Here is a 24485-nt window from a genome sequence, read left to right on the forward strand (position 1 = left end):
ACACCAGAGTGCATCACAACCACCAGAGTGCATCACATACACCAGAGTGTGTCACACCCACCACAATGCATCACACCCATCAGAGTGCATCACAACCACCAGAGTGCATAACACACACGAGAGTGAATCACAACCACCAGAGTGCATCACACACACCAGAGTGTCACAACCATCACAGTGCATCACACACACCAGAGTGTGTCACAAACACCAAAGTCCATCACAACCACTAGAGTGCATCACACCCATCAGAGTGCATCACACACCAGTGTGCATCACACACACCAGAGTGCATCACACACACCAGAGCGCATCATAACCATCAGAGTGCATCACACACACCAGAGTGCATCACGCACACCAGAGTGCATCGTCCACACCAGAGTGCATCACACACACCAGAGTGCCTCACAACCACCAGAGTACATCACACACATCAGAGTGCATCACACACACCAGAGTGCATCACACACACTAGAGTGCATCACACACAACAGAGTGCATCACACACCAGAGTGCATCACACACACCAGAGTGCATCACACACATCAGAGTGCATCACACACACCAGAGTGCCTCACACACACCAGAGTGCATTACACACACCAGAGTGCATCACAACCACCAGAGTGCATCACACACACCAGAGTGCATCACAATCACCAGAGTGCATCACACATACCAGAGTGCATCACAACCACCAGAGTGCATCACAATCACCAGAGTGCATCACACACACCAGAGTGCATTACACACACCAGAGTGCATCACACACACCAGAGTGCATCACAACCACCAGAGTGCATCACACACACCAGAGTGCATTACAATCATCAGAGTGCATCACAACCACCAGAGTGCATCACAACCACCAGAGTGCATCACAATCACCAGAGTGCATCACACACACCAGAGTGCATCACACACACCAGAGTGCATCACAACCACCAGAGTGCATCACACACACCAGAGTGCATCACATACACCAGAGAACATCACAACCACCAGAGTGCATCACACACACCAGAGTGCATCACACACACCAGAGTGCATCACTATCACCAGAGTGCATCACACACACCAGAGTGCATCACACACACCAGAGTGCATCACACACACCAGAGTGCATCACAATCACCAGAGTGCATCACACACACCAGAGTGCATCACAATCACCAGAGTGCATCACACACACCAAAGTGCATCACAACCACCAGAGTGCATGACACACACCAGAGTGCATGACACACACCAGAGTGCATCACACACACCAGAGTGCATCACACACACCAGAGTGCATCACAACCACCAGAGTGCATCACACACACCAAAGTGCATCACACACACCTGAGTGTGAACAGCCCTACCCCCACCCACCAACACCCACACACGCACACATTCACATGTGCACATGCATGCATGCACGTACCCATGCACGCATGCATGCGCATGCGCACACACACACACACACACACACACACACACACACACACACACACACACACACACACACACACACACACACACACACACACGCACGTCTTTAATAACTAGTAGGTAGTAGCAGTGAAGAGAGACGAGTGTTCTCCCACACTAAATCTCTGACCTTGAGTTAAGACTAATAAAGGTTTTATGATGCTCTTCATGATTCAAGATCCACATGAAATAATTTTCCCCTAAGAAACAAATTAAGAACATTGGATTAAAATCTTGAAACATTTTCATTCTTCTGGGAGAAAATAGGTTGCAGTGCATGTCTGACAACAAGCAGAGGCTTGCTGGATAAATACAAATAATATATGCCTTAATGATGGCATTAAAAACATGATAAGGTACAACAATATGATCAACTTACTATATAGTGAAAGTCTTTGCCAATTGCATATAAACAAGTTAATCTAAGGAAAACCTTTGATAAATGCGTATAAGCAATCTATTATAATGAATTCCTTGCTAAATGTGAATAAGTAACCAAATGTAATGAATGTCTCACTTTCGAAGTGCCAACAATGTCAGCTTTTTGACATTATTATTATTATGTAATGGCAAGTACTGTCCCACTCCTTCTTCTTCCCACCTCTTTCCCCCTCTCCTTCCTACACCTTCCCCACTCTTCCTCTCATTCCTACCCCTATCCCCTCCCCCTCTCCTTCCCACACCTTTCCCCCCTCTCCCTCTCCTTTCCACCCCTTTCCCTTCTCCTCCCTCTTGTGGTCATCACCCAGGGGAGAAAGACCTTAATGGCTCCCTCCCTCATAGTGCAGATCTAGGTGTTTCTACTTTCTTTGTGGGACACACAGCCTTCCACCATAGTAGCTCAGTACTACACTAGTTACACAGGTTAAAGAGTTACACTATATATATGCATAGGTATTTTTAACATATTTGCTATCTCCCACCTGGGTAGGGTGATGCCAGAAAAGGAAAAAACTATAGTAACCATTATTCATTCAATAGCAGTCTTGCCAGAATTGTGAAGACATCACAATTCAAGTGACCCTCTTGAGTTGTCACCTCCCCACCCCTCCTGCAGAGTGTAGGCATTGTATTTTCTACCTCCAGTACTCAAGTCCAGTTAACCAGTTTCCCTTGAATACCTTCATAAAAATTACCTTGGTCACACTCCAACAACACATGAAGCTATTAAACCCATTCATCTCCAATACAATCTAATATGCTGACACACATCTGCTGGATGCTCAAGCCTGTAACACTCAAGACCTCCTTTAGTTCCTCCAACCTTTCCTGGGATGACCCATATCCTTCCTTCCTTCCACCCCAGATATATTTATTTAATTATTTATATATTTATTTATTTATTTAATCTATTTATCATTTGTTTGTGCTGTAGACTTCAAGTTTTGTAATCTGTAAACCTGATGATTAGGATATAATAAAATAACTCGAATCATTAAAGTACGTCAGTAAGTTCTCTTCTTGCTCAAATGAATGAAGAACAGTACACATATTTCTAACAAAATGACAATATTTGCACACATTTTATGAAAATAGTACACATCAGAATGCTTCTGCATTATTAACACAAAGAAATAAAAACTATGACAAAAAGTGAAACCATGACTGTGTTATATTAGCAGTCTATGAGAAGTTGGATTACCTTGTATCATAGATGAATGCATGCATCATTATTGATGTTACCCAAAACATTAGGAACATTGCATTATGTTTTCACTTTCCTAAACCCTTGGCTCACCTTGCCTAATTTAGTTTTCGTTATCAATAAGCATAAAATCTGTTTCAGTACCTGTTTATACCTTCAGAAAAACCTTACCATTTTTTCCTTAAATTTTTGGTATTCAGTATGAAAGCTCTACAATAGTGTTTTAACTAACTACCTGTGTCCTGCCAAACTCTGTATTATTAGACTCACCATAGCTCTGGAGATGCGGAGGTACCTTAGGCGGCCGCGACCCATCCTCCGCCTTCATCGTAGGGGGTTCTTTACGATCAATTAAGAAGTACGTGGTCATTTCTCCCTTGCCTTTAACTTTGACTTTTCCTCGGCATTGAAAATGATAGGGTCGATTCTTAAGAACCTGGTATACCTCTTCTGTTACCTAGGAAAATTTTTGAAAGAAATTCTAGTTAAAAGGAGATGATATTCTTAGATGCAATAGTTTAGCAGTGAAAGCTAAACCAGACGTTTTCTCAATTACAAAAATGAATGCTATTAAACATATTAAATTATTTCAATAGAACACATTATCTTCTACAGCAAATTAGAACAAAAGTGATATTTAAATTAATGAAGGTAGAAAGAAGCTTAAAAAAGCAGAGAAAGTTAAGTATAAAATAACAATATTGAAACAGAATTAATGTTGTGGCCAGAAAATGTAGACAAGTGACTGAGTGTATTTTAAATATTCATTAACTGGTATAATGAAGAAAGAAGTAATGTTACAAGGATGGACAAAAAAGTTTAAACTGACAAAACAATAAAAATTAGATGAAACTTTTGGTTTCATCTGTAACAAAAAAAACAAAAAAAACTGAATACTAACACAGTGGAACCTTGTTTATTGGCTGCTGCCTTTATCGGCTGATTCATATTTAGGCCATCTTTTCCACGGAAATTTTGCTCCGTATTTCAATCGCTGCCTCGTATATCGGCCGTATTAGATGCGACCCACCAGGACGCCGTGTGTAGGGGAGTCAGTCTCTCTTTGTGTGTCGGCGAGTGAGCATATACTCCGCACATTCATCCAAGCATTTCCTTAACCCTTTCAGGGTTCGTGCCATACTAGTATGGCTTGCATGCCAGGGTTGGTGCCATACCAGTACCCATAAATTCTAATGGCTTCAAATTAAGCGGGAAACAGCTGGTAGGCCTAGATGTGAGAGAATGGGTCTGTGTGGTAGGAAAAAATTCTGGGACCCATTGGCGCATTGTAGGAATGCCATTTTAGTACACCTTGCTCACCATGCCTCGGCGAATTGGGACACTTTTGTCCCCCAGTGACAGTTCTAATAGAGATGGAAGTGCCAGTGAAGATGAGTTTCAAGGTTTTGATAAGGTTGTGACCAAAACTAATGACCATAATATCGGTAATAGTGAGGAAAACCCAGACGATCCTCAACCTTCCACTTCTGGTGTTGGGCCATCTTGTTCACATTCAGTTGTACCAGAACAAGAGAGGAAACTCTTATTTTCCCATATCCAGGACTCAGATGTGAGCACTGGTGATGATAGTGATAGTGAATATGAACTACAAGCTCTTGAAAACAGTTCCAGTAGCAATAGTGAAGTGAAATATTCTCCAGTGAAGCATCAGCATATACAACAGTATATGCACTCTGGTAGTGTGCCATATGCTATTCCAAGGGGAAGGAGTATATCTTGGAGTACATCCCATGGCTGTACAACAGGAACAGATAGTGAAAATGAAGATGATAGTGTTGCAATTGGGATGGAAAATGTGCATGCATCTGGTGGTGGTAGTGGTGGTGCCAGCCGTGAGGCACAAACAGTGGTCCACGCTGCCACCCACGCCGCTGCCTCAGTTGATCTACAACAAAGGCCACCATCCCTTACCCACCCACCACACCACCCTCCACAACCACAACCTCCACAACCACAACCTCCACAACCACAATCACCTGTCAATATCCAGTACCCACCAGCAGACCACACCTGGGATTGGCAGGAAGCTGCCAGTTTTGTTCCAAATCCCCATCAGTTTGATGAAAGCCAAAGTGGAATACAGCCATCTTGTACATTTGGGAACAATGCCACTGAACTGGAATGTTTCGAGTTATTCTTTGACGAACCCCTGATGGAAATTACTGTAAGGGAAAGCAACAGATACTTCGAGTACACCATGGCAAACACAATACTTTCACCAAACTCACGCCTACACCAGTGGAAGGAGACAACTGTGGCTGAGATGTATCTTTTCTTTGTCACAATAATGCTTATGCCACATGTGTATAAGCACAGTGTGAAATCATACTGGTCAACAGACCGCCTGATTGCAACCCTCAATATGCGTTCAGTGGACAAATGTGACATGCAGATTGGGTTTGCTGATTGTGTTTGCAAGAGTTATAAGTGGTACATAAAACTCTTTTTCCATATTCCAGACATTTCTATGCTCAATGCTTATAATATGTATAAGATGAGGACCAGAAACAAACCACCATATGGCAAATTTTGTTTGTCTGTCATTAGACAAATAATAATCAGGTACCAAGGAACAACACCTGCAATAGAAAACCGCCCATGAAATTATCAACAACTACCTTCTCGTCTGAAGCATGGTGATCACTTCCTAACAAAACTGCCTGCTACTGCTTTCAAGAAAAAGGCTCAGAAGAGGTGTTACGTCTGTGCACATAAGAAAAAACGCCCACAACAACGCAGACACACTCGTTTTATGTGTGAGTAGTGTAAAACACCATTGTACATGACACCATGTTTCAAAGACTTGCACAGGCTGCAGAACTTCTAGAAACATGTCCTGTGACTGTATATGTGTATATAAAATAAATAAAAATAGTAATAAACAACACTTTATATTGTTCATTTGTGTAAACAAGTTTTTTAAATAATATAGTGACAACAGTGTTTGTGCAGGTATTGCATAGTACAGAAAGAGAAAAAACTTACAAAATAGTGCTCATATTGGTCTCACAGGCCATAAAAATTACTTGAAAAGAAAAGAAGAAAATAATAGAAAAAAGTACAAAAAAAAAAAAAATAAATAAATGATTACCGGGTGACCGGCAGTCGGTGATGTTGCCATATGCCAATCATTTTCTGTTAACTTCACGCCTCCATATCTTGGTAAGTATTGACGGCAAAAAATTTTTTTAGCCTATAATGTTTAGAAAAAGAAACTATCTTTTCATAAGAAAAAAAATATTTTTTTTTCTTTCGAATATTTTCTGACCCTGAGAACAGATTTGGGAGAGGGCCTGCCAACCCTGAGAGGGTTAAAATCCATTGTTTTTGGTGTTTTTTTATTAAGGGCACCTGTGAAATAAGTCACCATGGGCCCAAAGAAAGTTCCTAGTAAAGCTCCTTTGGTAAAGAAAGTGAGAAACACGATGGAATTTAAGAAGGAAGTAAGATCGCAAACAAATGAGGATGTGGAGTTGTTGTTGTTGTTGTGGATCGGGGAAAAACAGTTAGAGGGAGATAGTGTTTCAGAGACGATCATTTGTGAAAAGGCAAGGCAGCTGCATGCGGATCTCGACAGAATATTATTCAGTATTATTCAGGTGACAGAATATTATTCAATATTACACTAATATCAACTCTATGGCTTATTTATCTATCATAATTTATCTAATATGACAAAATAAACAATATAAACAACATAGAAACATGGTACAGTGGATCCCCGCATTTTGGCGGCTGGGACCTTCGTGAAATCCGACTTTCAGCAACTTTTTTCGTCAAAATATAGCCTCACAGTTCATGATTGGCCTTGTGATTCATCCATCATATGGAATGCATCTGTGCAGCCAGGAGCAGCTGGGTGTACACAAAGGCTCCCACACAACATTCAGAGAGTCAGTGTGGCATGATTTGTGGGTGAGTGACCATCACCCCACAGGTTCATACGATACATTTCATAATAATCCATCATTTTTTGTGCTTGCAACTGCTAAATAAGCCACCATGGGCCCAAAGAAATCTCATAGTGCCAGCCCTTTGGTAAAGAAGGAAAGACACACAATAGAATTCAAGGAAAAACTTGTAGCAAAGTACCAAAGTTGAGAAGGAAGAGAGAGGGGAGAATGTGCCTTCTTCAGTGATTCTACGATATGTACAATACTAAAGCAGCAGGTATCAATAAAGGCTATAGCGCCAGCCAGCGATAAAGTGTATCATTAACAGTGTAGCAAGTAAGTCAAGTGATTAAGCAATAGAAAAATGACATAAAAGTAACTCCAATGTTGTTGGAGGTGTATAAGGCCACTGAACATAAGCTGCCCTGCTATCTTCCGCCACCCTAAACCTCTGCCAGCATCTCCTCCATCAAACTAATTAAACTAACATCTTCTCCAAGGTAAGTGTAAATATTTCTTATTTATAAAGTGTAAATATTTCTTATTTATAAATTAAAGTGCAAATATCTCTTATTTATAAGTTATGTATATTATTTGTGTGAATAGTGGTGGTGGCTTCTGCTGCAGCCTCCACCACCACTAATATGTACGGCTTCTCTGAGTGGCCCTTATAAACCCAACAACAACAACACCATTACCACTCGTGACATAAGGAATGACATATTTTATTAATTCTAGAGTATATACAAGTATCATGTTTCTATGTTAGTAATATTGTTTATTATGTCATATTAGACGAATTGTGATAAATAAATAAGCTGTAGAGATGATATTAGCATCATATTGAAGCATAATGAACTCACCTCCCTCTCACCTCCTACCTGTCTGCCATACACTAACAAGAGTCTTCAATAAAGGTAAGCGTGATGTTAAATGTTCATTTATCCACTTTATTAGTGCTTTACAATGGACCCCCCGGATTACGTCATCATCGGAATTTGCAATATTTGGAATAAGTAACTTTTTTCATCAAAATATTGGCTCGGTGATCATCACTGAACTTGATATTAGTCATTCATCCTGAATGACAACAAAATATGGATCCCAGGTTACAACCTATACAGATGTGACAGAGTGAACAGGCAAAAGGGGGGGGGGTTGGCCTGTACATTGCAGAGTCACTTGTTTGCACAGAACTGCTTAATGCCTCAAATGATGTAGTGGAAGTTTTAGCAGTAAAGGTCGAGAACCAAAACCTAGTCATTGTGGTAGTCTACAAGCCTCCGGATGCAACATCCCAGCAATTCCAGGAACAGCTGTTAAAAATTGACCACTGTCTGGAAAATCTTCCAGCTCCTGCACCCAACATCTTGCTCCTGGGGGATTTCAACTTAAGGCACCTAAAATGGAGGATTATTATTTTTTTTATTATCACACTGGCCGATTCCCACCAAGGCAGGGTGGCCCGAAAAAGAAAAACTTTCACCATCATTCACTCCATCACTGTCTTGCCAGAAGGGTGCTTTACACTACAGTTTTTAAACTGCAACATTAACACCCCTCCTTCAGAGTGCAGGCACTGTACTTCCCATCTCCAGGACTCAAGTCCGGCCTGCCGGTTTCCCTGAATCCCTTCATAAATGTTACTTTGCTCACACTCCAACAGCACGTCAAGTATTAAAAACCATTTGTCTCCATTCACTCCTATCAAACACGCTCACGCATGCCTGCTGGAAGTCCAAGCCCCTCGCACACAAAACCTCCTTTACCCCCTCCCTCCAACCCTTCCTAGGCCGACCCCTACCCCGCCTTCCTTCCACTACAGACTGATACACTCTTGAAGTTATTCTGTTTCGCTCCATTCTCTCTACATGTCCGAACCACCTCAACAACCCTTCCTCAGCCCTCTGGACAACAGTTTTGGTAATCCCGCACCTCCTCCTAACTTCCAAACTACGAATTCTCTGCATTATATTCACACCACACATTGCCCTCAGACATGACATCTCCACTGCCTCCAGCCTTCTCCTCGCTGCAACATTCATCACCCATGCTTCACACCCATATAAGAGCGTTGGTAAAACTATACTCTCATACATTCCCCTCTTTGCCTCCAAGGACAAAGTTCTCTGTCTCCACAGACTCCTAAGTGCACCACTCACTCTTTTTCCCTCATCAATTCTATGATTCACCTCATCTTTCATAGACCCATCCGCTGACACGTCCACTCCCAAATATCTGAATACGTTCACCTCCTCCATACTCTCTCCCTCCAATCTGATATTCAATCTTTCATCACCTAATCTTTTTGTTATCCTCATAACCTTACTCTTTCCTGTATTCACCTTTAATTTTCTTCTTTTGCACACCCTACCAAATTCATCCACCAATCTCTGCAACTTCTCTTCAGAATCTCCCAAGAGCACAGTGTCATCAGCAAAGAGCAGCTGTGACAACTCCCACCCTGTGTGTGATTCTTTATCTTTTAACTCCACGCCTCTTGCCAAGACCCTCGCATTTACTTCTCTTACAACCCCATCTATAAATATATTAAACAACCACGGTGACATCACACATCCTTGTCTAAGGCCTACTTTTACTGGGAAAAAATTTCCCTCTTTTCTACATACTCTAACTTGAGCCTCACTATCCTCGTAAAAACTCTTCACTGCTTTCAGTAACCTACCTCCTACACCATACACTTGCAACATCTGCCACATTGCCCCCCTATCCACCCTGTCATACGCCTTTTCCAAATCCATAAATGCCACAAAGACCTCTTTAGCCTTATCTAAATACTGTTCACTTATATGTTTCACTGTAAACACCTGGTCCACACACCCCCTACCTTTCCTAAAGCCTCCTTGTTCATCTGCTATCCTATTCTCCGTCTTACTCTTAATTCTTTCAATTATAACTCTACCATACACTTTACCAGGTACACTCAACAGACTTATCCCCCTATAATTTTTGCACTCTCTTTTATCCCCTTTGCCTTTATACAAAGGAACTATGCATGCTCTCTGCCAATCCCTAGGTACCTTACCCTCTTCCATACATTTATTAAATAATTGCACCAACCACTCCAAAACTATATCCCCACCTGCTTTTAACATTTCTATCTTTATCCCATCAATCCCGGCTGCCTTACCCCCTTTCATTTTACCTACTGCCTCACGAACTTCCCCCACACTCACAACTGGCTCTTCCTCACTCCTACAAGATGTTATTCCTCCTTGCCCTATACACGAAATCACAGCTTCCCTATCTTCATCAACATTTAACAATTCCTCAAAATATTCCCTCCATCTTCCCAATACCTCTAACTCTCCATTTAATAACTCTCCTCTCCTATTTTTAACTGACAAATCCATTTGTTCTCTAGGCTTCCTTAACTTGTTAATCTCACTCCAAAACTTTTTCTTATTTTCAACAAAATTTGTTGATAACAGCTCACCCACTCTCTCATTTGCTCTCTTTTTACATTGCTTCACCACTCTCTTAACCTCTCTCTTTTTCTCCATATACTCTTCCCTCCTTGCATCACTTCTACTTTGTAGAAACTTCTCATATGCTAACTTTTTCTCCCTTACTACTCTCTTTACATCATCATTCCACCAATCGCTCCTCTTCCCTCCTGCACCCACTTTCCTGTAACCACAAACTTCTGCTGAACACTCTAACACTACATTTTTAAACCTACCCCATTCCTCTTCGACCCCATTGCCTATGCTCTCATTAGCCCATCTATCCTCCAATAGCTGTTTATATCTTACCCTAACTGCCTCCTCTTTTAGTTTATAAACCTTCACCTCTCTCTTCCCTGATGCTTCTATTCTCCTTGTATCCCATCTACCTTTTACTCTCAGTGTAGCTACAACTAGAAAGTGATCTGATATATCTGTGGCCCCTCGATAAACATGTACATCCTGAAGTCTACTCAACAGTCTTTTATCTACTAATACATAATCCAACAAACTACTGTCATTTCGCCCTACATCATATCGTGTATACTTATTTATCCTCTTTTTCTTAAAATATGTATTACCTATAACTAAACCCCTTTCTATACAAAGTTCAATCAAAGGGCTCCCATTATCATTTACACCTGGCACCCCAAACTTACCTACCACACCCTCTCTAAAAGTTTCTCCTACTTTAGCATTCAGGTCCCCTACCACAATTACTCTCTCACTTGGTTCAAAGGCTCCTATACATTCACTTAACATCTCCCAAAATCTCTCTCTCTCCTCTGCATTCCTCTCTTCTCCAGGTGCATACACGCTTATTATGACCCACTTCTCGCATCCAACCTTTACTTTAATCCACATAATTCTCGAATTTACACATTCATATTCTCTTTTCTCCTTCCATAACTGATCATCTAACATTACTGCTACCCCTTCCTTTGCTCTAACTCTCTCAGATACTCCAGATTTAATCCCATTTATTTCCCCCCACTGAAACTCTCCTACCCCCTTCAGCTTTGTTTCGCTTAGAGCCAGGACATCCAACTTCTTTTCATTCATAACATCAGCAATCATCTGTTTCTTGTCATCCGCACTACATCCACGCACATTTAAACAACCCAGTTTTATAAAGTTTTTCTTCTTCTCTTTTTTAGTAAATGTATACAGGAGAAGGGGTTACTAGCCCATTGCTCCCGGCATTTTAGTCGCCTCATATGACACGCATGGCTTACGGAGGAAAGATTCTTTTCCACTTCCCCATGGACAATAGAAGAAATAAAAAAGAACAAGAGCTATTTAGAATAAGGAGAAAAACCTAGATGTATGTATATATATATATGCATGTGCGTGTCTGTGAAATGTGACCAAAGTGTAAGTAGGAGTAGCAAGATATCCCTGTTATCTAGCGTGTTTATGAGACAGAAAAAGAAAACCAGCAATCCTACCATCATGCAAAACAGTTACAGGTTTTTGTTTCACAGTCATCTGGCAGGACGGTAGTACTTCCCTGGGTGGTTGCTGTCTACCAACCTACTACCTACTGGAGGAATATAGCAAATATTGTTGCAGTAATAACACCAGGAGGCAGCTCTGATGAAAACTCACACTCACACGAGCTTTTAAATCTCTGCACAAAATTCAATTTAAACAAGCAAATAATAGAGCCTACTAGACTGGAGAATACACTAGACCTCATCTTCACTAACAATGATGATCTGATAAGAAATGTCACCATATCAAAAACAATATACTCAGATCACAACATAATTGAGGTTCAGACATGTATGCGTGGAGCCCCAGACCGACATAATGAGACTAGTCACGAGGGAGCATTCACCAAATTCAACTTCAATAACAAAAACATAAAGTGGGACCAAGTAAACCAATTCCTAACCGATATAAGCTGGGAAGATATACTAAGCAACACAGACCCCAACTTATGCCTAGAACAGATTAACTCGGTGGCACTCGATGTTTGCACAAGGCTTATTCCTCTAAGAAAAAGGAGGAGTAGATGTAAAATAGAAAGAGACAGGCGCTCCCTTTACAGGCGACGGAAAAGAATAACAGAGCGGCTAAAAGAGGTCAATATATCTGAAATGCGTAGGGAGACACTGGTCAGAGAAATAGCAAGCATGGAACTTAAGCTAAAAGAATCCTTTAGGAGTCAGGAATCGCGGGAAGAACTAAAAGCCATAAATGAAATCGAAAGAAACCCAAAGTATTTCTTCTCCTATGCCAAATCAAAATCGAGAACAACGTCCAGTATTGGGCCCCTACTTAAACAAGATGGGTCCTACACAGATGACAGCAAGGAAATGAGTGAGCTACTCAAGTCCCAGTATGACTCAGTTTTTAGCAAGCCGCTAACCAGACTGAGAGTCGAAGATCAAAATGAATTTTTTATGAGAGAGCCACAAAATTTGATTAACACAAGCCTATCCGATGTTATCCTGACGCCAAATGACTTCGAACAGGCGATAAATGACATGCCCATGCACTCTGCCCCAGGGCCAGACTCATGGAACTCTGTGTTCATCAAGAACTGCAAGAAGCCCCTATCATGAGCCTTTTCCATCCTATGGAGAGGGAGCATGGACACGGGGGTCGTCCCACAGTTACTAAAAACAACAGACATAGCCCCACTCCACAAAGGGGGCAGTAAAGCAACAGCAAAGAACTACAGACCAATAGCACTAACATCCCATATCATAAAAATCTTTGAAAGGGTCCTAAGAAGCAAGATCACCACCCATCTAGAAACCCATCAGTTACACAACCCAGGGCAACATGGGTTTAGAACAGGTCGCTCCTGTCTGTCTCAACTATTGGATCACTATGACAAGGTCCTAAATGCACTAGAAGACAAAAAGAATGCAGATGTAATATATACAGACTTTGCAAAAGCCTTCGACAAGTGTGACCATGGCGTAATAGCGCACAAAATGCGTGCTAAAGGAATAACAGGAAAAGTCGGTCGATGGATCTATAATTTCCTCAGTAACAGAACACAGAGAGTAGTCGTCAACAGAGTAAAGTCCGAGGCAGCTACGGTGAAAAGCTCTGTTCCACAAGGCACAGTACTCGCTCCCATCTTGTTCCTCATCCTCATATCCGACATAGACAAGGATGTCAGCCACAGCACCGTGTCTTCCTTTGCAGATGACACCCGAATCTGCATGACAGTGTCTTCCATTGCAGACACTGCAAGGCTCCAGGCGGACATCAACCAAATCTTTCAGTGGGCTGCAGAAAACAATATGAAGTTCAACGATGAGAAATTTCAATTACTCAGATACGGTAAACATGAGGAAATTAAATCTTCATCAGAGTACAAAACAAATTCTGGCCACAAAATAGAGCGAAACACCAACGTCAAAGACCTGGGAGTGATCATGTCAGAGGATCTCACCTTCAAGGACCATAACATTGTATCAATCGCATCTGCTAGAAAAATGACAGGATGGATAATGAGAACCTTCAAAACTAGGGAGGCCAAGCCCATGATGACACTCTTCAGGTCACTTGTTCTATCTAGGCTGGAATATTGCTGCACACTAACAGCACCTTTCAAGGCAGGTGAAATTGCCGACCTAGAAAATGTACAGAGAACTTTCACGGCGCGCATAACGGAGATAAAACACCTCAATTACTGGGAGCGCTTGAGGTTCCTAAACCTGTATTCCCTGGAACGCAGGAGGGAGAGATACATGATTATATACACCTGGAAAATCCTAGAGGGACTAGTACCGAACATGCACACGAAAATCACTCACTACGAAAGCAAAAGACTTGGCAGACGATGCACCATCCCCCCAATGAAAAGCAGGGGTGTCACTAGCACGTTAAGAGACCATACAATAAGTGTCAGGGGCCCGAGACTGTTCAACTGCCTCCCAGCACACATAAGGGGGATTACCAACAGACCCCTGGCAGTCTTCAAGATGGCACTGGACAAGCACCTAAAGTCAGTTCCTGATCAGCCGGGCTGTGGCTCATACGTTGGTTTGCGTGCAGCCAGCAGCAACAGCCTGGTTGATCAGGCTCTGATCCACCAGGAGGCCTGGTCACAGACCGGGCTGCGGGGGCGTTGACCCCCGGAACTCTCTCCAGGTAAACTCCAGGTAATGCATCCGCAAGGCCTGAGTGGTACGACAAAATTTACAGCCAGTGTGCCATTGTTTATCAGCCGGTGAGGATGATCCCATGTGTTCATACAATATATTTTGTATTATTCCATTGTTTTCAGTGCTTGCAACAGTAAATAAGCCACCATGGGCCCAAAGAAAGCTTCTAGTGCCGGTCCTTTGGTAAAGATGGTGAGAAACACTATAGAATTCAAAAAAGACATCATTGCAAAATATGAAAATGGAGTACGTGCTGCAGAGCTGGCCAGGTTGTATAACAAACCCCATACAACCATTGCTTCTATCATGACCAAGAGAAAGGAAATCAAGGAAGCTGTTGTTGTGAAAAATGCAAATATGATTACAAAACAGAGATCTCAAATACTGGAAGATGTGGAGACTTTGTTGTTGGTATGGATCAACTATCAGGAGATAGTGTCATAAGAACATAAGAAAGAAGGAACACTGCAACACGCCTACTGACCCATGCAGAGCAGGTCCATGTCCCCCCCACTGGATTAGCCCAATGACCCACCCAGTCTGGTCACCTCCACTCAAGGAAGGAGCACGGCACCAGACCCAGCAGCACAAGCTAGTCAGGTCCATCTCACACCCACCCACACCCACTCAGGTATTTATCTAACCTATTTTTAAAACTACACAACGTTTTAGCCTCAATAACTGTACTCGGGAGTTTGTTCCACTCATCCACAACTCTATTACCAAACCAGTGCTTTCCTATATCCTTCATGAATTTGAATTTTTCCAACTTTAAACCATTGCTGCGAGTCCTGTCTTGGCTGGAAATTTACAGCATGCTATTTACATCCCCCTTATTTATTCCTGTTTTCCATTTATGTACCTCGATCATATCCCCCCTAATTCTACGCCTCTCAAGAGAGTGCAGATTCAGGTCCCTCAGTCTATCCTCATAGGGAAGATTTCTGGAACATGGGATCATCTTTGTCATCCTCCTCTGTACGTTTTCCAGAGCTTTTGTATCCATACTGTAATACGGTGACCAGAAATGAGCAGCATAGTCTAAATGAGGCCTAACCAAGGATATATAGAGTTGGAGAACAACCTGAGGACTTCTATTATTTATACTTCTAGATATGAAGCCAAGAATTCTGTTAGCTTTACTGCAAACACTAATGCACTGTTGTCTTGGTTTTAGATTACTGCTAACCAGAACTCCTAAATTCTTTTCACAATCAGTAGTACAGGAGGGCCCCAATTATACGGCTGGTTAGGTTCCAGACTACCGCCATAAAGCGGAAACCGCCGTAAAGTGGAACACCCTTTTTTTCCACTTACAAATGCATACAAACACTAGATAACAAGTTTACACTAACATATATTAAGTTAGCAATAGAACCAGGCATCAAAAAACAATAAAAAAGTACAATACACACATAGTGCACTCATTACTTACCTTAAAATATTTATAGTCTTAATCTAGGGTGAGACAAGTAGTATTTATTGTAAGAAATCAAGTGTGGTATGTATGGTAGTCACCAGGCTACCATACCAGGCCACCCCACCCACACATACAATTCTATGATATTTAAGCATCCCAGAGCGATAAAATGTATATACAGTTCACTCATTACTTACCTTAAAATATAGGGTGAGATGAGTAGTATTTATTGTAAAAAATCAAGTGTGGTATGTATGGTAGTCAGCCGGGCTACCATACCAGGCCAACCCACCTACACATAATATTCTATTACATTTAAGCATCCCAGAACGATAAAATGTATATACAGTTCACTCATTACTTACCTTAAAATATTTGCAGTCTTAATGTAGGGTCAGGAGTAAGTAAATGAGATAAAACGAATAAATGAGAGAGAGAAAGAATGAGTGCATGAGGACAGGCGCAGAGTTATGTAAACAAACCAAGCGAAGGTAAGTTTTGTAAACGAAGTGTACACGTCTAGTTTGTGTACAAGTTACATTGTGTACAGGTTGTCTCTACATTGATATGGTAGAATAAATAAAGAAGAACACTCCCATTCTCATGTAACATCATTTTGAGAAGAAATGATGCTCTGAGTGAAGGCAATGGAAATAAGCCACTCTGACTTTTTTGGGTTATCCTAGGTTCTCTACACATATGTTGTTATGTATGATAATCTATGTAACTGTATTTGTGTATACCTGAATAAACTTACTTACATACATACGAAAGGAATAATTTTCTACAGTTACCCCCCAGTAACACATTTTCTCTTATGTTAGATTAGAGAAAATGTTATTCTTGGCATCAGTTGTACAAGTTATCTGGCTACCACATCTCATATTTATGTTTATTTATTCTATTGTAGGGTGTATTTATCATCTTTTTATGTTATGTATCGTGTTTATTATATAATTTTGAAAAAAATATCATGGATGGATTAACGAAAATGTGTATATTAACGCAATATACAACATTTAATGAGACTCGGTGATTATTATTATTATTATTAGCATTTCTAATATGGCGTCACTTGTGCAAGTTGTCTGCTACCACATCTCATATTTATGTTTATTTATTCTATTGTGGGGTGTATTTATCATCTTTTTATGTTATGTATCGTGTTTATTATATAATTTTGAAAAAATATCATAGATGGATTAATGAAAATGTGTATTTAACGTAATATACGACATTTAAATGAGACTCGATGATTATTATTATCATTACTAATATGACGTCTGGAGACATAAGACACTCTTACTGATTTTAATGTGTACCTGCATGCCAGCACAGTATGTAAGTTTATTTAAGTACAGGTATACATAAGTATAATTATCAGAGTATATATAAAATATGAAATAACTTTTAAAAACATTTGAAATTTTGGAGTTTCCAGACAAAATGGAGAGACTTAGTGCTTACTGAGCTCACAAAGAATGTAAACAAACAAGGTGGGGCGCGGTGACCGTATTAGAAAGTCAGGTGGTGGGAGCCGTACAGCGAGTTTTGGTCATAATTTGAAATGACCGTATTAGCAGAATGCCGTAAAGTGAAACGCCGTAAAGCGGGGCCCTGCTGTATTAAGATCTACATTGTTTAGTTTATATGTGGCATGGTTATTTTCCTGTCCAACATTTAGAACTTTGCATTTGTCTGTATTAAATTGCATCTGCCACTTCTCCAACCACTGCATCAGTCTATTTAAATCATCCTGGAGTGCTCTAGTGTCCTCATTAGAATGAATTGGATGACCTATTTTAGTGTCATCAGCAAATTTGCTTATGTCGCTATTTATTCCCTCATCTATATCGTTTATGTAAATTGTGAACAACAATGGGCCCAACACTGACCCCTGAGGAACACCGCTTGTGATGTGCCCACATTCTGATTTCTCCCCATTTATGCAAACTCTCTGCTGCCTATTTGTCAGCCATGCCTCTACCCAGGAAAAAATTTCTCCTATTCTGTGTGCCTTTAGTTTCCTCAATAGCCTCTGATGTGGAACTCTATTGAAAGCCTTACTGAAGTCCATATACACAATATCATATGCATTACCATGATCTACCTCCTCAAACACCCTAGTGAAAAATGTTAGTAAATTCGTAAGACAGGAACGCCCCTTTGTAAAACCATGTTGAGATTCATTAATCAATCTGTGCCTATCAAGATGGCTACGAATTGCTTCGGCAATTATTGATTCCATAAATTTTCCCACTATGGAGGTAAGGCTTATTTGTCTATAGTTTGAAGCCAAGGACCTGTCACCTGCCTTGTAAATAGGTATTACATTTGCCATTTTCCACTTATCAGGCACTATGCCAGTTTGTAGTGATATGTTAAAAAGATTAGCCAAAGGTATGCTAAGTTTCTCTTTACATTCCTTTAACACCCTTGCAAACAGTTCATCAGGACCTGGGGATTTGTTAGGTTTTAGTTTCTCTATTTATCTGAGGACCATGTCACTAGTTACCGCAATTGTGCATAGTTTATTATCGTCCTGTTCTACATAATCTATTATTTCAGAAATATCGCTAGCATTTTCCTGGGTAAAAACTGAGAGGAAGTAGGTATTGGGAATTTCAGCCCGTCAAGGCCAAATAAGCAAACAAACGCAAGGCCAGTACTGGAGAAACCAGGGGCGTGTACACCAGGGGACATACCAGGCAGTACACCACCAGTGGTACTAATGAAACACAAAGTGAAACAAAACATCCCACTTGGTAATTCCTGCTTCATATTTGCGAATATACAGGGTTTGAAATCAAATAAAAATGACAAAGTTAGTTATGTCAGTGGGGTCCTGACAGAATCGAATGCCATATTCAGAGCATTTACAGAAACACATACAAGGGATGTTTTGGACGGAGAGATGAAGATAGAAAACTACAACATGCATATGTGTGATAGAATCAATAGGCCACAGGGAGGAGTAGGAATCTATGTAAAGGATACCTTCTGTTGCACAGAAGTGCTGAATTCTATGAATGATATAGTAGAAATTCTAGGTATTAACCTTTTGAGGGTTTCGGCAGTACTAGTACGGCTTACGACCCAGGATTTTTGAAGTACTAGTATGCCTAAATTCTAGCGCCCTCAAATCTAGTGGGAGAAAGCTGGTAGGCCTACATATGAAAGAATGGGTCTATGTGGTCAGTGTGCACAGTACAAAAAAAATCCTGCAGCACACAGTGCATAATGAGAAAAAAACTTTGACCGTTTTTTGGAATAAAACAGCGACTTTGCACTGTACAGTATTTTCATATGGTATTTATTGTTGTATTCTAGTTTTCTTGGTCTCATTTTTCTTGGTCTCATTTTATAGAATGGAAGACATATTACAGAAATTGAGATGATTTTGACTGATTTTACAATGAAAAGTACCTTGAAATTGAGCTCAAAATAGCAGAAATGTTCGATTTTTACCAAAGTTCAAAAGTAAACAAATCATGCCAAGCTTCCAATACATGTCAACTGGTGGGTCTAATATTCTTTTGGAAGTGCACCAATATTATTTATACCATTTTTTACACTAATGCAGTAGTCTGCATAACAGTAAATCTTTTATTTTTTGTGAGAATAAAAATTCAAAGTGGAAAGCAAAAGAATGTAAGAGGGGCCTTGAGACATGAGTAATGAACAGAGGAAATGTCATTTTAGTGCCAGGAATGTCTTTCTTGTTTATTCTGGACCCTAATTGGAAATTGACATCTTTTGAAATTTGTGTAAAATTGGCAAAATTGCTAAATTCTGACCACTGTACTGGATAGTTGAAATTGGTAAATGGGGGGCTCAGAACAAGGGAAGAAACTTCTGCACACCATGCCCAGCAACCCCAGACCTGCCAGAATGTACGGCCTGCCAAAGACTCACAAGCCTGGTATCCCACTGAGGCCCATATCCTCGGGAATAGGCAGTGCTCCCCACCAGCTCTCAGGAATTCTCGCCAAACACCTCTCTAAACTCTTGGGCACTATCAGTCCAGCACATCTCAAACACTCGGGTGATCTTCTCAATCGCATTCGCAACATCAACATCAGGAACAAGAAACTTTCCAGCCTTGACGTGACTTCCCTATTCACCAAAGTACCTACTACACAAGCCATCGATCTCTTGCGCAGGAAAATTGACGATTCACTTGATCTTCCCATTCCAGCCAGCGATTTCATCGACCTTGTTGAACTATGTGTTGGCTTTACATGTTTCTCCTTCGAAAATCACCTCTTTCAGCAGACTTTTGGACTACCCATGGGTTCGCCACTCAGTGCAGTCCTGGCGAACTTATACATGGAACATCTAGAAGCCGAACGTTTCTCCACCATTATTCCTTCGTCTGTCACCTGGCTCCGTTATGTTGACGACATTCTCCTCATAACTACTAAACGCTTCAACGTTCAAGCTCTCCAAGACAAGCTCAACCAGGTCGAGCCTTCAATCCAGTTCACACTTGAAGAAGAAGTCGACAACACTCTTCCTTTCCTTGATATTCTGCTCTGCAAAGCTGACCACGAACTTCGTTTTAAAGTCTATCGAAAACCCACCAACCAAAATGATCTTCTCCACTTCTACTCTCACCACGACACCAAAACCGAACGTGGTGTGATTATAGGCTTCTTCCTACGTGCACTCAGAATCTGCAGCAATGAGTTCCTTGAGGAAGAATGCACTATAATTGAACAAGTATTTTCTAAACTCCACTATCCTCGTCACTTCATCAGAGACTGCAGACGGCGGGCATTAAACATCTTCAACACACCCAGAGAAGACACTGCCGAGAAGAGATACATAGTCCTCCCCACCAACTCCATTGCCAAACATGTTTCCAACATCTTTGCCAAAACATCATTCCAAGTATCTACCTCCACAACCACGACCATCAAGGACATCACCAGTAGTTGACAGGACAAGCCTCCATCCTCTGCAGGGGTATACATAATCCCTTGTAATGACTGCAACAAATTATATGTGGGCGAAACATCAAGAGACCTACAAACACGCATTTCAGAACACCAATATGCAAGCAGGACTGACGATACAAGGAATGCCTGTGTACAACATCGCAATTCACACAACCATTTAATTAACTACAGAAACTCAAGACTTATAGCCACAGAAGACAACACTCAATACAGAAGAATCCTGGAATCATCGCTTATCTCTATAACCAACAATTTCAACCAGAACAATGGCTTCTATAACATAGCTGAACCACTCGCCAAGAAACTTCTTCATCGCTATCCCACATAAGAACATAGAACACTGCAGAAGGTCTACAACTTGTCCAATACCCCTGCCAAGCTACCCAAGACTCTATAACCCCACCCGGTAGATCATCAGATGCAGCATTCTCCACCTGACCTCAACATTCTGAACATGACTATAAATACTCTCGTACCTTCCAACCCCAGGTAGATCCGTGTGTGACTTGAAAAAGCCCACTGTGTGGGTGAAACGTTGTCAATAAAGGATCACATTATACTGCATTTGTGTTTATATTTCCATTGTGTCGGTATTTTATACCATTTATTCGGATCTTTCTTTTAAAGACCATAACAAGACAAAGATCACGACAGCCAGGAAGATGACTGGGTGGGTATTGAGAACTTTCAAAACAAGGAAAACAATGCCGATGGTGACACTCTTCAAATCGCTAGTGCTCTCTCACTTAGAATATTGCTGAGTGCTGATGGCCCCGTTCAGGGCAGGAGAAATATCGGAGCTGGAACAAATACAGAGATCGTTTATGGCTCACATTGAGCCAGTAAAGCACCTAAACTACTGGGAACGCCTGCAAGTCTTGAACCTGTACCCACTGGAGTGGAGGAGAGAGAGGTACATGATAATATATACCTGGAAGGTACTCAAGGGCTTGGTCCCAAATCTGCTCACTGCCATAACAACATACTGGAGTGAGAGATATGGGAGGAAGTGTAAAATAAACCCAGTGAGGAGCAGAGGTGCAGTGGGGACAATAAGGGAACACTGTATCAACATCTGGGGTCCCAGACTTTTCAACATCTTACCAGAAGATATCAGAAACACTGCTGGAACAAGTGTTGAAGCCTTCAAGAGGAAACTAGACAAGTATCTTCATCAGGTGCCAGATCAACCAGGCTGTGATGGATATGTGGGGCAGCAGGCCTCCAGCAGCAACAGCCTGGTTGACCAGGTAAGCACCAGATGAGCCTGGCCAATGGCCGGGCTGAGAGAGTAGATATACTCTCGAAATTTTTCAAAGGTATATCAAAGGTATATCACATATCCCTATCACTGTCAGTGATCTGACCAGGGTTACTCTTAAGAGGGCCAATCTTGTCCCTAATCTTACTTCTGTATACCTGAAAGAACCCTTTTGGGGTAGTCTTTGAATCCCTTGCAACCTTAGCCTCATAATCTCTTTTTGCTTTTTTTATTCCTTTCTCTATTTCTCTCTTTAATTGAATATATTGATTTCTTAACTGCCCATCCCCTCTTTTGATATGCCTATATATGCCTCTCTTTTGACCAATGAGATGTTTTAATCTATTGTTCATCCATTTGGGATCAATTTTGTTAGATCTAATTTCCCTACTCGGAACAAAAGTTGTCTGGGCAGCTAGAACTATGCTTGGAAAAACGTCATATTGGCAACCAAGATCACCTACCTGACCTATAGTCAGGACATCCCAATTTAACCCACCCAGGTAATTTTTCAGTCCCATGAAGTCGGCCAAGCGAAAATCTGGGACAGAGATTTGATTGCAGTTATCTGGGTAATTCCATGATATACAGAAACTAAGTGATTTGTGGTCACTTTCCCCAAGCTCATCATTAACCTCAAGATTATTAATTAGTGACTCTTTGTTGGCAAGAACCAAGTCAAGCAGATTGTTTCCTCTAGTTGCTTCTGTCACAACCTGTTCTAAAAAGCAATCTTGAACCGTATCAAGAAAGTCACTAGACTCAAGATTTCTTGTCATATTGTTCCAATCAATTTGTCTAAAGTTAAAATCTCCCATTATCACAACATTTTCATATCTAGATGCCTTATGAATTTCGTCCCATAACAGCTTAATGCACTCCCTATCAAGGTTTGGGGGCCTATAAATCACACCCAAAATTAATTTGTCACAACCCTCGAGAAACTGTAGCCAAACAGATTCTGTGTTCGATGTTTCTAATCTTATATCATGTCTAAGACAACAATTTAAATTTTCTCTGACATACATCACCACTCCACCACCCTTCCTGTTGACCCTATCAGTGTGGAATAGTTTATAACCCTGTATGTTGCATTCAGAAGGCATTCATCTATCTTTCAGATTGAACCAGGTCTCTGTTATACCATTAATATCTATATTACCTACACTTGCAAGTAATCTTAGCTCATCTATCTTATTTCTTAGACTCCTACTATTTGTATAGTAAATCTTAAGGGAGCAAATCACTCGTTGCCCTCTGCTATCTCTGTTTGTTGATCAGTTGATTTGCCATTACTAGCAACTTCATTTTGAATTTTGTCTTTTAAACATAACCCTGAGGTATCCCAGTAATAACTGCAGTTTTTAACCCTAATACTGCAGTCTGGTTGTTTCCCACAAACACCCATACCTCTATAATCTATCAGTTTAAACTCCTAGACAAGTCATCAATTACCCATGCAGTCAATAATTTGTGAAAAGGCAAGGTAGCTTCTTGATGATCTCGTAAAGAAAATGCCTGGAACTAGTGCTAATATTGGTGAATTTAAGGCCAGCAAAGGCTGGTCTGAGAGATTTAAGAATCGTAGTGGCATACACAGTGTGATAAGGCATAGTGAGACTGCCAGTTCTGACAAAGAAGTGGCTGAAAAATATGTTCAGGACTTCAAGGGGTACATAGAGGCTGAAAAATTCTAACCCCAACAACTGTTCAATTGTGACAAAACAGACCTCTTTTGGAGGAAAATGGCAAAGAGGACCTACATTACTCAGGAGGAAAAGGCCCTCCCAGGACACAAGCCTATGAAAGACAGGCTAACTCTCATGTTTTGTAGCAATGCTAGTGGGGATTTCAAAGTGAAGCCTTTACTGATATATCACTCTGAAAATCCCAGAGTGTTCAAGATAAACAGTGTCATCAAGAGTAAATTGTGTGTGATGTGGAAGGCAAACAGTAAGGCACAGGTCATGAGGGACAGTTTCCTTGATTGGTTTAATGATATGTTTGGCCCCAGTGTGAAGAAATACCTCCTGGAAAATATCTCGTGTTTTCACGGTCGCTCTTACGTGCTAGAACCTTAATTTGTGTCATCAATCCTATACGATACATCCCTCTAGCGCCTGGAACCAATCTTGGGCGGAAAACATTATATACTGAGTCAAAAAAGGAAAATTAGTGTGCACTACCTAGCAGAGTTTACTGCCAGAGGGG

At 41.0% G+C, this 24485-nt stretch overlaps 1 protein-coding gene across 12 annotated transcripts in view; it reads right to left on the bottom strand.

Annotated features, from left to right (window-relative positions):
* LOC128698394 (adenylate cyclase type 1) overlaps positions 1-24485 on the bottom strand; it is a 1819232-nt gene that overhangs the window by 531498 nt on the left and 1263249 nt on the right. For all 12 annotated transcript variants that reach the window (XM_070085014.1, XM_070085006.1, XM_070085009.1 and 9 more), the window contains one exon: positions 3392-3578. In XM_070085014.1, the coding sequence (XP_069941115.1) occupies positions 3392-3578 (187 nt within the window). The remainder of the gene's footprint in view (positions 1-3391; positions 3579-24485) is intronic.

Source organism: Cherax quadricarinatus, chromosome 14 (genome assembly GCF_038502225.1).
Source record: "Cherax quadricarinatus isolate ZL_2023a chromosome 14, ASM3850222v1, whole genome shotgun sequence".
NCBI classification, from domain to species: domain Eukaryota; kingdom Metazoa; phylum Arthropoda; class Malacostraca; order Decapoda; family Parastacidae; genus Cherax; species Cherax quadricarinatus.